We start from the raw sequence: 15,525 nt of genomic DNA, 5'->3' as shown, positions 1-15,525 counted from the left end.
ACTAGCCCTTTGGAAAGCCGGCCCTAAATTGATGCACCCAGTGGACGGGAGCCCTCGGGAGGGGGCTCGCGCAGGCGGCTCAGGCTGAGTGCCCGGCGGGCACATGGCCCAGGTCTTGGTCACAGCGGTAACTGCTGTCTCTGCCTCTCCCAGGGCTTCTAGGACAGCGGCTGAGCAGACCTTCCCGAGGGGCAGCACGCAGTAGCTGCTGAGCCACCGCGCCCGGGAGAAGCAGCAGTAACATGGCAGCCCCTGCTTGAGAGGAATTAAACACCAACAGACTCCAGTCCGAAAGGAACCATGTCCAAGAAAGGGCGAAATAAGGGCGAGAAGCCCGAGGCGCTCATTGTCGCCCTTCAAGCTGCCAACGAAGACCTCAGGACCAAGCTCACAGACATCCAGATAGAGCTGCATCAAGAGAAGTCCAAGGTGAGTGGGGCTCCCCGAGGCTGCAACCTGGGAGGCTCTGGCCCGGCTCTGCCCGCTGGCCTGCCTCAGTGGGCTCCTGTCTGCTGGTTGCCAGACAGGGCAACAACCCCTGGACAGGGGGAGATTCCCTGTGTGTGACAGGAGGGAGTTGAGCACAGGATACACAGAACATGAGAAAAACCTGCCCGTGGGGCTGAGCTCTGCCTCCCCAGGGGGCCAGATGTAAAAATTGAGACCACACCTGCCCCCACCAACACCTCTGGACACTTAATAGGCATACGGCCTTGGGTAGGTTCCACCCTTGCCCTCTGTAGTCATTTCCCCTGTGGCATTTCTCAGATGTGTCCCTGGTGTCACTCCACTGCTCAGAACCCTGCAAAGGCTTCCTACCTCTCAGTCACAGGACTTTCCCCACCACTGCAGGACTCTCCCTCCAGCTGTCTCCCAGACCCATCTCCCACTGCTGTCCCCCAGATCACTCTGCTTCAGCCTCTTCGCTGGAGCAGGAGACATACGCCCATCACATTTGGGCCTTTGCCCTTGTTCTTCCCCAGTCAGCGGCATGCTCCTTCCTCACCTCCTTCAGGTGTCAGCCCTAGTACAAGCATCTGACCACAGTGTCCAAAACAGAGCACTTCCTGGGCCCACATACTCCCTAAGGCCTGCCTCTTCTTGATTCATCTCAGAGCAATTTCTGTGTTTATTTATTTACTTGTTTAGTGCTTCTCTCTCCCCAGTCAAGTGTAATCTCTATGACAACAGGGTCTCATCTTACCTCTCTATTCCTAGAGCCTAAATAAATGTCCAGAGCTGAAAAGCTCAACATATGTTTGTTAAATGAGTAGATGAATGACATGACCAAAAGGTGATTTCTTCCCTACACCTTAGCTTCTTCATCAGTCACATACTGTTATCCTGTAGAGCTGGGATGAGCTTTAAGTTAGACAAGTACAAAAAGGAGTTATGCGGAGTACATGCGAAAATTCATGTCAGATGCTCAGAGAGCTGCCTGGCACATAGCAAACTCTGAAAAAAAAATTCATAGTAATATCTCTTCTAAAATGCTGTATGCTTGAGTCAGTTGCTAACTAGACTTAAGAAAGTCTCTTTACTTCTCTGAATCTCATCCCTTAAATGAATATGCTAACACTTATCTTACTAGAGTGGTATGGATATCAAACAGGGTCACGGACAGGAAAGCATTTTGAAATATGTGACAGGCGTAAGACATTTTTGCAAACTAGAGACAGCCATGTCAGCATAAAGTTGCCTTAAAGAGATAACGCTTTGTGTAATAAGGAAATGTTCTTGATCAAGCTATAGATCACAAACCAACAGATATCCTTATTCTTTTTAATCTACCTCTTCTTCCTTGATGTTACTATTACATTTTAATTAGTTATTTTCACCCAAATCTATTTCTCCTGGTTTGAGCAATAAATAAAGCTTGGATTGGCCAAAGCTCCTGGCCTCCTGTCTCAGCTAAGCCTTGACCTTGGATAACCAGACCCCAATGTAAAGTTTGTGAAGGATATTATAGTTTCCACGAAGCTAAAAGGAATGTGATGTCCAAAAACGAAAACAAACAAACAAAACCCAAAAACTTTTGTGTAAGAGTCAGGAAACCAGAATATTGTCTTCATCTCTCCTTGGGGACAAATTTCAGTGTTTCAATATCTCGATCTGTAATTCAGTGACTGAATCTGTTTCTCCATATCTGTGTCCCTCAAGCATCACTGGGCATTAGAATAACCTGAGGGAACTTATTAAAAATTGAGATCCCTGGGCCCACAACCCAGGGATTCTGATAAAGTAGGTGGGTTAAGGAGCAGGACTGCAGTTCCAGCAAACAGTCCAGGCAATCCCCATGGAGGTGGTTCTCTGCCTTCATGTTGACAAACACTCCACTCCACGCTTCCTTCCAGGTTGACAATCTATAAACATTTCATTGGTTTTAACTTTCCCTGGGGCAACATAACATTTCAAGGGAGGCAGACTCCTTTAATTGTAGAAACAACAGAATGACAAACTACCTTCATGGGGAGAAACCTATCCGTCTAACCGGCAACCATAACCTGCCGCTGATTTACAGAGAGCAAACTCATGAGATTTTAAAGAGGCCGAGGCCCGACAGACCCCACCCTGCCATTTTCCGCACATTCAAGCCTTTTAAAAGGAGTAACTCTTGACCGCGGACAGAGCTGTTTATCCTGCCTGTTTATCCAGGGCCTGGCCCTGGTGTCTAAGCCAGCAGGTCAGGGGTAATCTCCCTTTCCTCTGACAAGAGACGAGAAGCCAGACCCTGGAATAAAAGCACTGCCCTATTGTCCCCTCTGCTGCCCCCTCCCCAGTCTCCCTCTCCGCGGCAGTTAATTACAATCCCAGCACAGGGGCGACAGCAAAGCCTCACCGCCTGTCAGCAGCATTCCCCAAAGAGCAAAGGGAATTTAGAGGGCAAACAAGTCATAAAGCAGTTTTATTAAAATAAATACGATTGTGTTTCCAAAGGCCCAAGCTTTAAGAGAGAGAATATGAACAATGCCAACATGTGAATTCACACTCTCAGTTTGGCTCCAAGGCTATGATGATAAAATGACAATTTAGCCACTGGGGAATGGACTAGCTAAAGAGCGGAAACCTTTGGAGCGATGGGGCATTACTCATTTTTCCAGAAAGACAAATCATCCCATTGACATTTGCAGAACACATTGTAGTAGAGCAGAGTCACAAATGCTAGACTTTTTTGAATGTTTACTATCTGTCACACACCGTAAGAACTGCATTTCCTCCTGACATAATCCCAGCTCTTTCCCTTAGCGCCTGAGTGACCCTGAGCAGGTTATGAAATCCCTCCACATCTTCCTTTCCTCATCTGTCGTATGGGATAATAGTCGTGTTTACTTCCTAAGTATGTGTGTGTTATTTTTTGAGGAGTTAGTGTCAAACATGTTGTGTTGTAATTCAGTTATCTCACTTCATCCTCACTACCATTCTCTGAGGTGGGCATTGTTGTGATCCACATTTTACAGATGAGGAAACCGAGGCTCGGGGAGGTAAAGCAATTCACCCAGAGTCACATGCTAGTCGGCGACAGAGCTGAGTCTTCAACTCCCCTTCTCTCTCCTCCCAAGCCAATGCTCTTTTTTTTAAATGTTTTTTCCCCAGTTTTATTGAGATTGAATTGACATATCACATTGTATTTGTTTTAGGTATACAACATAATGATTTGATATGTGTATAAATTGTGAAATGATTACACAATAAATCTAGTCAGTATCGGTCACCTCACATAGTTACAAAGTTTTGTTTTCTTGTGATGAGAACCTCTAAGATATACTCTCCTTGCCACCTTCAAATATTTTTAACAGGATTGTTAACTATAGTCGCCATGCTGTACATTACATCCTCAGAACTTACTTAATGTATAACTGGAAGTTTGTACCTTTTGACGCCCCTCGCCCATTTCTCCCATCTCCTACATCCTGCCTCTGGCCACAACTGCCGGTCCATTCCCTGTATCCATGAGCTCTAATTTTTTTTTTTTTTTAGATTCCACACGGTATCTGTCTTTCTCTATCTGACTTATTTCACTTGGCATAATGTTGCAAATGACAGAATTTCCTTCCTTTTTATGGCTGAATAATAGTGTGTGTGTGTGTGTGTGTGTGATATATCACATTTTCTTTATCCATTTTACATCAGTGGACACTTAGGTTGTTTCCATGTCTTGCAAAGCCTATTCTTAAAATATGTGAAGGTCTGGAAAATACTGAAAAGTTTAGGCAGAGGAAGAGAGAATGTAAGAACTTTTCTTTACACTATTGTGCAAAATTTCAAATGGAGAAACAAAGTGGGAGAGGGAGTGGGAACATACCCCTATCCTTCTCCCACAGATGCCTGCATTTCCACTGCAGGGAAATGAAACAAAAATACTAGACACAGTCAACTTCTGGTGAGTAGAAATTATCTAAAAGTTTCACCAATCGCTGATAGGAATAACCATGCAGATAGGTAGGTCGTCTTGACTGGACTCCAGGCATAAGGGCCAAGAGGATATAACTGTGAAGAGCCTGTGGTGGATAGGAAAGAACACAAGGTGGGGTCTTTTTTTAAAATTAATTAATTTATTTATTATTTTCTTATTTTTTTGGCTGCGTTGGGTCTTCGTTGCTGTGCGTGGGCTTTCTCTAGTTGTGGCGAGCGGGGGCTACTCTTTGTTGTGGTGTGCGGGCTTCTCATTGCGGTGGCTTCTCTTGTTGGGGAGCACGGGCTCTAGGCGCGTGGGCTTCAGTAGTTGTGGCTCATGGGTTCTAGAGCACAGGCTCTGTAGTTGTGGCGCACGGGCTTAGTTGCTCCGCAGCATGTGGGATCTTCCCGGACCAGGGCTAAAACCCGTGTCCCCTGCATTGGCAGGCGGATTCTTAACCACTGCGCCACCAGGGAAGCCCAGGGTGGGGTCTTTACGATGGATGATCTTGTCATTTCTGGGCCTGCACTTGTGCATCTATAAAACGAGCAGATTGTAGACAACATAAAAGAGCTAAGGTCCTTGCAAAACGGTCGGCATTAGTTAGGAAAGGAAACTGCTTTAGCTCTTCGGGACCCTTCCCTGACCACCGAATTAGATGACACTGTTCCCCTAGTTCCATGTACTCTATCACATCGCCCTGTAATACTTTCATCACAGGACTCTGTACTGTCTGAAGTTATGTTATTCGTTTATTTGCTTGTTTATTGCCTGCTGCCCCCACCCCAATGAAATATATGCTTCTATGGGTAAGAGACCATGTCTGCTTAAGGGATCCCCTAAGTAAGGTATCCCCAGAGCTTGCATTGCTGCCGGGCATGTAGGAGACATGTCCTACTTGTTGAATGAATTTCCATGGTTCTTTTAAGACATTCCCAACAACCCCAAGGGATAAGTACATTATAGTATTTATTTAGGTGGGCAACCCCAAGCTTGGGTGGAGAAAGTATTTCCACCCAGGTCTGTTTTTCTTAGAGCAGCACTGAGCCATTAAGCCGTGGTATTTCCCTGTCTGTCTGCTCCGTGGACACCATGATCCGCTGCTCAGGGTGTGTAAGCACACCAGGGATTGCTGTGAGATGTGAAATCCACCCACTCGATTCCCCAGGGTTTGGTCTTCTCCCTCAGAGGCAGCCTGCAGCTAGGGTGAACCCCACAGGCACAGAGGGGATGAAGCAGGAGCAGAGGACAGGGCTCCAAGGGTAGGGGCAGTGGGGCAACAGGCCTGGGATGCAGGCTCTGGGAGGATTCGGCTCCAGACAGCACTTGCCACCTTGGACAGCCCTGCAGACTGCCAAGCAGTCCTCACAGAGAGCCTGGGACAAAGGCAGCATGCGATACTATTCTGATTTCACTGAGAAAGAGAATGAGTTCTAACCATGTAACGCATTTGCTCCCAGTGACACAGCTAGTAGAGCAGCCAAAATGGGAATTCCCATCTTCTCCAAGGCGGTGATCAAGGTAATGCTGTCTTATTCCACCGCACTCTGTTGCCTCCAGGGCACTCTCAGAAAACCAGCCAACCTTCTCTATCCTCAGGCTAGTACACTAGAGCTTCCAGGTTCAGGGACCACACTGGGCATCCAGTATTTCTTGCTTTCTGCAAATTTAGTTTTATTTTCAGGAAGCCTAAGTAGCTAAAAGCAAGAAATGAAAAGAGAGAAGCTTTTATTACTTCCCCAGGCTGTATAAAATCTCCCTTATGGGTCACGTTCCTGTGGCGGCAGCCTTTCCCTCTTCACATCTCCTGTTGGAGAGTTACTCAGTGCCCACGAAAATCCCTGCCAGCCTACCATGAGTTTAGATCTCCAGCAACATCCGATGCAGATAATCCAAGCTGAACCTTTTGCTAGCTTGTCTTGTCTTGATAACCTCTCAACCCTCCTTATCTTCGACAGGCTGTCCAATGTTTAATCCTAGATTTCTAAGGTCACATTAAAGCTCAAACACCACCCTCTTTATCTTGGCAGAACTTACAGTGGCATTTTTCAAATACCAGAACAGAATGAGGACAGAAGAAGAAAATATAATGTGAGGCCTGGGAGGGCTAGTCATGAATTTTCTTCCTTCTGTCATAGTGGAAGCTTTCCCCAGCCGGATTAAATTTTCCTAATGATCTTTATTTATTTTATTTTATTTTTTTGATAACACCTCTGGGGTAAAAGGGATATGGGCCGTGTACCATTCAAAGCTCTGTTCAGTGCTCACCCCCGGCCCTGTCCCACCCCACCCCCCAGTCCTTCTTCGTACACATAATCCAGGTGTCTTCCCAGTTAAGATTAGACGCCACCAGGGAAACTCAAGACATCTTGAGGAAAATGTTATCTTTGAACATCTCTTTCTGTTAGGAAAATAGTTGCTATGGTCTTGATAATGTAATAATAGTAACATTCGTCTTACTACCATAGTATGGGTATTTAGATTTATGTTGTTGTTGGTATTAGTATATCATTGCATGATATAATATTAATGTATGCTATAATGTTCATCAAAATTAATATCTAGTATCTACCATGTATTAATAATTATTAACCTCCCACGTGTTCCAGCCTTTCCAAAGGACTTTTGCTACATTATGGAAGTCAGTCCTCGCAACAGTCATATGAGAAGGATATCACCAATTCTAGTTTACACATGAGGAAACTGAGGCTGAGTCAGGGGCCCCAGCTTGCCCAAGGTTTCAGAGCAAACCAGGAGATCTGGGATCTGACCTGACCTGGCTCCTGGCCCACACCGGACTCTGCTTAGCCTTCTTTATGTTGTGCTTATGTAGAGCCTGTTCCCCTCTCTTCTCATCAGAAATTCAGATGCAACAAATACTACCTACATCATAGAGCTGCCTAGGAGGTTAAATGTACTGATAGGTGTAAAGCCTTTAAAAAATTGCCTAACCCATACATAGTAAGTTAAACCCTCAATGAATGCTTACTCTTTACGTGATCGAGCTGAAATTTTTCTCCATAAAACATTTCCACTAACAAAATTGATTCTCTCTCCAATCAACTAAATAATTTTTTCCATTTCAAAGTATTATCATCTTCACATTTTTTCACTGTTCCTCAGGGGTAGTTCTTCATCTTTTCGTATACTCATTCTCATGATTTACATTAAGATATTAAGATCTGTTTCCTTAGTGGTGCAATCTAAGCTGCAAATAATTTTCAGAAAATGATTTTACTACAAAATTTCTATTGGTTCTTTTTTCCTCCCAGATGTCAGTCACATTCTTTGTATCTCCTTCACAGTGAAACTCTTCTCCCAAGCCTAAAAAAAATCATACCTAGAAATCCTGCCAAAAACGACAGTTTCCATGACAACCAAAATAAGCAGACATAAAAAATGCCAAATGTAATTCAATACCTTTGAATTTTCTTTGAGTTCTATGGATTCCTTTTATGTGATAGACAAAAAGGCCAGCGTTAGTTTTGTCTTCATGCTGGAATATATTTCCCATACACCTGTATTTTCACTTTTTTTTTTCTTTTTCATTCACTTCCTCTCCAGTCTACACACAAAAGATTAGTGTTTATAAATAAATTTGAGAGAAATTACAGAATCACAAAGTGGTACAATCTAATGCACCTGCAGAGAATTTGACAAATAATTTTAGATCAAGAGTATCTCCTCTTATATCCAATAATAATATTATTACCTTACATTTTATAGTACTTTACAGTTCAAGCTACTTTCCCATTCACTATCTAATTTAATTCTAAAAATAATTCTTTTACAGGTATTTTTAAAATTGTAATCAAAGATCCTCAGGATAAAGCAACCTCCTTAGAGACAGCAGATGATGAAATCAAAATACAAACCCAGAATTCATTACCCTTTATCCATTTTCACTACAACTTTTTATTGTTTTAGGAAGAGTTGCTAAAATTCCCTTAGTAACTTGTTACCTATCAGCTCTTAATGGTCATGATACTGTTCCAAATGCCTAAGGAACATAAATACATCCTGCTGAAATTGAAGATGATCAGTTTCCTATCACTCAAGCTAAAGTTAACTTCCCCAAGGTCCTAGATGGAAGGTAAATTACGGAGTTTCTAAATCAGTGAAAAATAAGGCCCCTCTTGTCAAAAAGTGCATTATCTAAAAGAAGAATCAGCAAACATTTTCTGTGAAGGGCAAAATAGTAAATATTTTAGGCTTTGTGGGCCAGACAGTCTCTGTGGAACTACTCAACTTCATTGTAGCGTGAAAGCAGCCATAGGCAATATGGAAATGGATGGGCCTGGTTGTGTTCCAATAAAACTTTATTAACAAAGACTGGGGGTGGGGCAGGAAAGATTTGGCCTATGAGCTGTTGTTTGCCCACTCATGGTCTAGAAGATACTTCTTCAGTTCATTGTAGAAAAATGGAAAGTTAGATTTAGGTTTTCATCACTGAAGCACTAAGAGAAACATCAAGCAGAGGACAGGCAACCATTATATGTTAGGGGTATTTTTGTTTTATTGTTTTATACAGGGAAGGGATGGATGAGGGCTGCTCTGGGTAACAGTGCAAGCCTATGTTCTCTAAAACGTTGACAGCATATATTATTCCTGCCTCTGGTGACGAGGCTAGCCAGGGAAACATATTGGCTTACATTCTTTAATTCCACACATACTCTTTGTCTTCTTATCATGTGTTGTGCTGACAACCATTGGGTAGACAAAGATGAACAAGGCTCACTGGCAGCCTTCTAGGAGTTTCCAGTCTGAGGTGAGGTAGAAGAGGAGGTGGTGAGGACAGACAAGTATGTAAAAAAAATACAGCATAAAGAAAAGTGTGGAAGAGACCAGTAAGGAGGTATTAGCAAACTGCACTGAGAAGACAAATGCAGGAGAAATAAGCTTGGTCCTGGGTGATCAGGGTGTCATGATCAGAGAGGGTGACATTTAGTTGGGTCATGAGGAATGAAAGGATCCCAAAAGGAGCTGAGGGAAGGGCAGGTCAGGAAGAAGAAACTCAGGTAGGCACACAGGTACAGCGATGTAGGGCATGTGCAGAAAATAGGATAATCCCCCGTGCCTGGAGAGGTAGAGTGAGGAGTTGACATGGGAGCTGGAAGTCCAACCAAGTCTTCTGAGAGCTGAAAGATGCAGCTGAAGTGTTGGGATTTTATTCCCCAGCAGAAAGGAGTCCTGGCACATACATCAGATCATAACAGGACTTTACTAAGAGAATGTCAGCAGCAGTGTGAAGAAAGCTCAGTTCATTAAATGAACCTCCAAGAACTCTGGAGCATGCTGTCCAAAAGAAATATAACATGAGCCACAAACGCAAGCCACATATGTGATTTTAAAATTTCTTATAACCACAATTTTAAAAAGTAAAACTAAACAGAATTAATTTTAATAATATACTTTATTTTACCTAATTTATCCAAAATATTATAGTTTCAACATGTAACCAATGTAAAAATTATTAATGAGATATTAATGTTTACCTCATACTAAGTCTTCAAAATCGGGTATGTATTTTACACTTAGGGCAGGGCTCAATTCAGATTTTCAATATTGCAAGTGCTCGGTGTGGCTAGTGGCCACCGCATGAGACAGCACAGCTCTAGAACATATGAACTAAAGGGCGTCCGGGAGGGGACCTGAGCCTAGGCTGGAGGCAAGACCCAAGGACAGTCATTTGGGGATGCCCGGCTGCATATTTTGCCAAGTCTCCTTGTGCCCTGAGTTCTTTTAGAATAACCTACATGGGAATAATTGCTGTGCCTTTAAAATAAAATATTCATAAAATGCCATGTGGACTTAGAAAATCCTGTTCTAGCTAAAGGTAGGTAAACTGTTAAGGTAAGTGAAATCTCAGACATTTTACATTATAATTACAATGGTTTCAATAAGGAATTTGGATCTTAACATTTTTCAGCTGGAAGGGCTCTTAATTATTTTATGAAACGTTCTAAATTTACAACTGGCAGAGACTCAGTATCACTCACCTAGATATTACTCCTGGGGCTGCCCAGTTCTTCCCTTTTTCCAGGTTACTGTGTGGGTGTATGTGTGCGCGTGTGTATGTGCAAACGACAGAGACAGGAGAACAAAGAAAGGCAGGCAGCAGAGATGAGGAGGGGGGAGGAGGACAGTACAACAAGAGCCTGGTGAGGCTTTTTTAAGCTACAAATGCTGGGGCCCTACCCTGATCTACTGAATCAGAGACGGACTCACAGCCAAATTAAGGTAGTGCCATTGCTAATCTATGAAGAGACCTATATTATCATTAGAAATAGTACAAAACACAGGAGAATTTTTTAAACCAGAATACCTGACAGGTGAAAAGATGAGAGGGAATACTTTATTAAATTCCTTGGAGTGTTGGCTTAGGTGGGAGAGAGAGGGAGATAAGAGTGCGGGGTAGTGAAGGATGCAGACACCCATGTAGCAGAAATAACAACAGCCACTGAACGCCTTTAGCACAGGGCCCTGCACTGCAGGGTTTTGGGCTGGTGTGTGTGGATCTGTAATAATTTTGGGGGTGGAACCAAGTTGCCATAGTAAGAAAGGTAAGGTTGAGGACATATCAACTGTCTTCATTTCTCACCTCCCCCTTAGCAGCAATTAGCTTCTCTTCCAAAAAAAGGGGGCGGAAGAATATTTTATACTATCACTTTAGGCACCAATTTATTAGCCTGATCATAATATTGAACTGTGGACCAACCTGGGTGTCCCGGTACACTCACATTTAGCGGTTTGGACCTTGCTAGGGATGTGTAGTCTAGAAAGCTCTCCAGGTGACCTGTTTTGAACTCCTCACCGGGGTGAAGACTATTATAGTACCGCTTCCTAATTTTAACGTGTACACCAGGCACCTGGGGATTTGTTACACTGCAGGCTCTGATTCCTAGGTCTGGGATGGAGCCCTTGCATTTCTGACAAGCCCCTGGGTGATGCCTGTGCTGCTTGTCTGCAGACCATACAGAACAGTAAGGCCCCAGAACATCAACTATTTGTCTGAACAAAGTAACGTAAGCACCCTCGGGTATTTCCTCCTTTCCTACTGCATTCCCAGCATTAAAAGGCCTGTGGTTCCCCTCGCTCCTTCCACAGGGGGCTGGAATTTGAAAAGAGACGAGGCATGAAGAGATCACAGGGGTCTGAGCTGCCAATCCTGCCTAGGAGCACGCCTGTTTGATGAGGTGCACCTCTTTTCATCCTTTCCCCTCTCTGCCTCCAGGTATCTAAACTCGAGAGAGAGAAGACTCAAGAAGCCAAGAGGATCCGTGAGCTGGAGCAGCGCAAGCACACGGTGCTGGTGACGGAACTCAAAACCAAGCTCCACGAGGAGAAGATGAAGGAGCTGCAGGCCGTGCGGGAGAATCTCATCAAGCAGCACGAGCAGGAAATGGCCCGGACAGTGAAGGTGCGGGACGGGGAGATCCAGAGGCTCAAGTCGGCGCTGTGTGCGCTCCGGGACGGCAGCAGCGACAAAGTAAGGACAGCGCTCACCATCGAGGCCCGCGAGGAGGCCCGGAAACTTTTTGATGCAGAGCGCCTTAAGCTCTTACAGGAAATTGCGGACCTGAAAACGGCCAAGAAGCAGGTGGATGAGGCGCTAAGCAATATGATCCAAGCGGATAAAATCAAGGCTGGGGACCTCAGGAGTGAGCATCAGTCCCACCAAGAAGCCATCTCCAAGATCAAGTGGGAGTCGGAGCGGGATATTCGGAGGCTGGTTAGTAACCCAGGGCAGAACCATTCTCTTTCCAGGCTTCAGAGCGCTGTGGGGTTTGCTTTTTCAGGTGTTTTTCATGAGCGGATTATAAACAGTGCCCTCCTTCTGTCTAGTGCTATGGCCAAGATACACGATAGGTCAATAGATAAGTAGATGCGCCCAGGCCAAAGTTGGCATTGTAAAAGGTAAAAGATTTTGGAGTCACCTTTCTCATGAAAACTGGTTTCTTCCAGCCCCACACGTATGGAGAGTATGGGTTTAATGACTCCTGTTTTCTTGGATGTCCATGGAAATATTCTGAATTATGAACTCTTCCAAAATCAGCATGTTTTGTAGGCTTGCCATTTATAAAATGTTTTGGGGTTTTTACAGGGGAAAGGGAAGTTTCTTTGGCTTTCAAGGGGTCTGAAAATGGCAGCCACTGGGAGCATCCTCTGGGATTCACCTGTCTTCTCTCCAGGAGCCGTGTCTGAAAGCAAGAAATAGAGCTATAAAACCGCTAGTCATTTTACAAATAGATCTTCTTTCCCAGAATAAACAGGGGCCATTCAAAACAGGGGCCATTATAATTCTTAAATTGGATGTCATTCCTAAATAGCTTATTTGCTATTACAAATTTCCAAGACTTACTTCAACCCCTACTGAGTTGAGTCTTTCTTTTTAATATGTATGACCAAAAGCCACGTCAGTCTCTCACTATGCTTAGAAGTAAAACAAATAGAATTTGTGAAAGCTATAATGTTTCAGATTGGCCTTGTCTTAGAAGTATTTATATGCATCTATATTCAGAATGTTTAGCATTAGTTATATCTTGGTTATATATTAACTATCACCTGTTCGAGTGTACTTTATGCTTCTCTAAAAATATTTTCTTAGGAAAAACTACACTTTCCTTCTTGTGTGTGCCAGGTCTAAGCATTTATATTCTAAGAATTCCAATTATGTTCCTTAGACGATATCTCTAGGATTTCAACTTTATGTAAAAAATGGTTAAAGTAGAACATTTTAGAAAACTAAACATGTGATTTTCTTTGTACTGCAATACAGTGTGACTGTAAAATGTTGCCTTTGCTACACTTTCCAAATTCTTTATCTGCAATTCATACTATCGCATTGGTTGACAATAAAGACCAAACACAGTGCAGAAATATTGGTCTCTGCCCTGCCTTTGGTTTTTAAGACAACAATGGCTGATGAAGAAAGAATCAAGACTGTGAACCCTGGAGTCAGCAGGTAGGTAAATGAAAAGGAAGCTTTACATTAAATATTTTTGCTTGTCGATGGTTTTAATGTAAAATCTACAAATATATCTACCTGTTGGTCTGTAATTTTTTTCATGATTTCCTTTCACCAGCACATTGCAGAAGCAGACATGAAACCCCTCTTAATAACAATGTAAAATCTAATCTGTCTGAAGATTGGTTCAAAAATTGGGTGCAAACAGAAAAACAGGGGAAACTTTTTCATTAATACAGATGCACTTGTCTTCATTTTTTCCTTCTAATCCTGTTCTTACTGCAACACCCAGTTTTATTTTTGGAACTGAAAAGGAGAGAAATGGGAACTATTCTGTGTAGAAAATTTTCCCAGGGAATTCTGGTATGTACCCCCTCCCCATCTAAGAACTCGAAATTTGGAAGATTTTCAGTATTCTGAAACCAGAGTCCATATTTATAACCAGCATGCAGTAGAGACTCCTTGACACTAGGTACTGGATATTCTACAGAAAACCACTTTGGGAAAATGCTGGAAGGATAACCTTGGCATAAGTATAGCATAGTGCCAAATAGAATGGGCTCTAGGGTCATAAGACTGTATTTTAAATCAGGCTTCATCATTTATTAGCCATATGACCATGACCAAGTTCTTAACCCTTTGGGTCCTCGGTCGTCCCCTGTGAAATGGTGATAACAGAACCTATATGATAGGATTGTTATAAAATTAGACAAGGTATGTAAGGCTCTGAATGCCTTGAATGTAGAAAAAGATCAATAAATTTCAGTTATAATGATGAGGCTGATTATATGGGTGTAATGGGGTGATTTCCCAGCCAGTTCAGTTATGTAGGGTACATAAGAACCAACTAGGAGCATACAGATCTGGAGCTACGGTAAACTGGAAATAAACCATAAATGACAGATCTAACAAAGGAACGTGCAGCTTAGATAAGAGTAACACTGGACTCAAGTCTCCTGCAAGGAGATAAAATAAAGACAATGCTTTTACTCCCAAATTAACAGGACAGTGTTTGATTACTTGCCAAGTTATCAGATGATGTCACAGCACCATGGCCTCCCAAAAATGATCCAAAATTTTATCCTGTGACTTGGAGGCAGTAGCTCACAGAGAGTTACATGTGGGAAGATGTGATTGTATAACACAGTTTCTGTCCCAAATATATATAAATATGTATTTTGGTCTTAGGAACACAGCAAAGAAAGATTTATACCAAGTGATTTGTTATATATAAGGAGACATTTTTATAAAGAGGAGAACAGTATAATATTGTTTGTATTAAATGTGTCTATTCTATTTCCATTTTTAAGATTCTCATGGAATATAATGAAATGAGAAGAAAGGTTTTACCTAATGGCTATGCTTTCTTCAGAGATTGTTTATAGATATTAACTTCACTAGCCCTCACCCAGGGATGGCAAAAAGTTTTCAGTCCAGTGGAACTCTGATCAACTGGTATCAAATGCTTTTGGCCTTTAGTTGAGAAGTATTTCTGAGGCCATGCCCAGGCTTAACAAAAATGAGTGTTGGGATCAATAAATATATCCCACAGATATAGTTGGGAAAATAGTGACTAATATTACCAGGTAATTTCTATTCCGGTTCTTGTCCCAACCATGATTTTCTGACTGTAATAGTAAAATGGTTGCTAAGAACTGGCTGCTCTGAAAAATGGGTAGGAGTGGAAAGAGCCATACAACATGAATCATGGAAGGACAAATTCACCACTTGAATGCAAACATATTGGCCTTAGGAAATGATGAGGCTACTGGAAATACTGTAGCTTCTTCAGTTACAAATGACCTGTTCATAGTTGTTACTGCTATTTAAACTGAACTCAAAAGTCATTCCCCCAAACAGCAGGTAACATCACACATTGTCCTGGGAAACATTGTAGTAGAATATTTAGCATCTGTCTTTATTAACACTAATGACCTGTTTTAAAGTTAACTTTTGCTTTCCATATCCAACCAATCCAGACTGTTTCAAACAATATATTGAATCACAGCATCTACGTAGGATATACTAGAGAGAAAAAATTACCCTCCTTGACACCTAATTAGTCTAGGATGGCCGTTCATTACATATTCTTGCCTTGTCTGATTCCTGAATTCAGTATACTTGTCATATTCATGATTTTTTTCCCTATATCAATCAGCAG

At 42.6% G+C, this 15,525-nt stretch overlaps 1 protein-coding gene across 2 annotated transcripts in view; it reads left to right on the top strand.

Annotated features, from left to right (window-relative positions):
- Positions 1-300: 300 nt before the first annotated feature.
- JAKMIP2 (janus kinase and microtubule interacting protein 2) overlaps positions 301-15,525 on the top strand; it is a 53,658-nt gene continuing 38,433 nt past the window's right edge. For both annotated transcript variants that reach the window (XM_061188304.1, XM_061188303.1), the window contains exons 1-2: positions 301-429; positions 11,631-12,128. In XM_061188304.1, the coding sequence (XP_061044287.1) occupies positions 301-429; positions 11,631-12,128 (627 nt within the window). The remainder of the gene's footprint in view (positions 430-11,630; positions 12,129-15,525) is intronic.

The sequence above is a fragment of the Eubalaena glacialis genome, chromosome 4, assembly GCF_028564815.1.
Source record: "Eubalaena glacialis isolate mEubGla1 chromosome 4, mEubGla1.1.hap2.+ XY, whole genome shotgun sequence".
Lineage (NCBI taxonomy): Eukaryota > Metazoa > Chordata > Mammalia > Artiodactyla > Balaenidae > Eubalaena > Eubalaena glacialis.
Note: the sequence above shows the minus strand (reverse complement) of the source record. Positions and strands in the feature narration are given on the sequence as shown.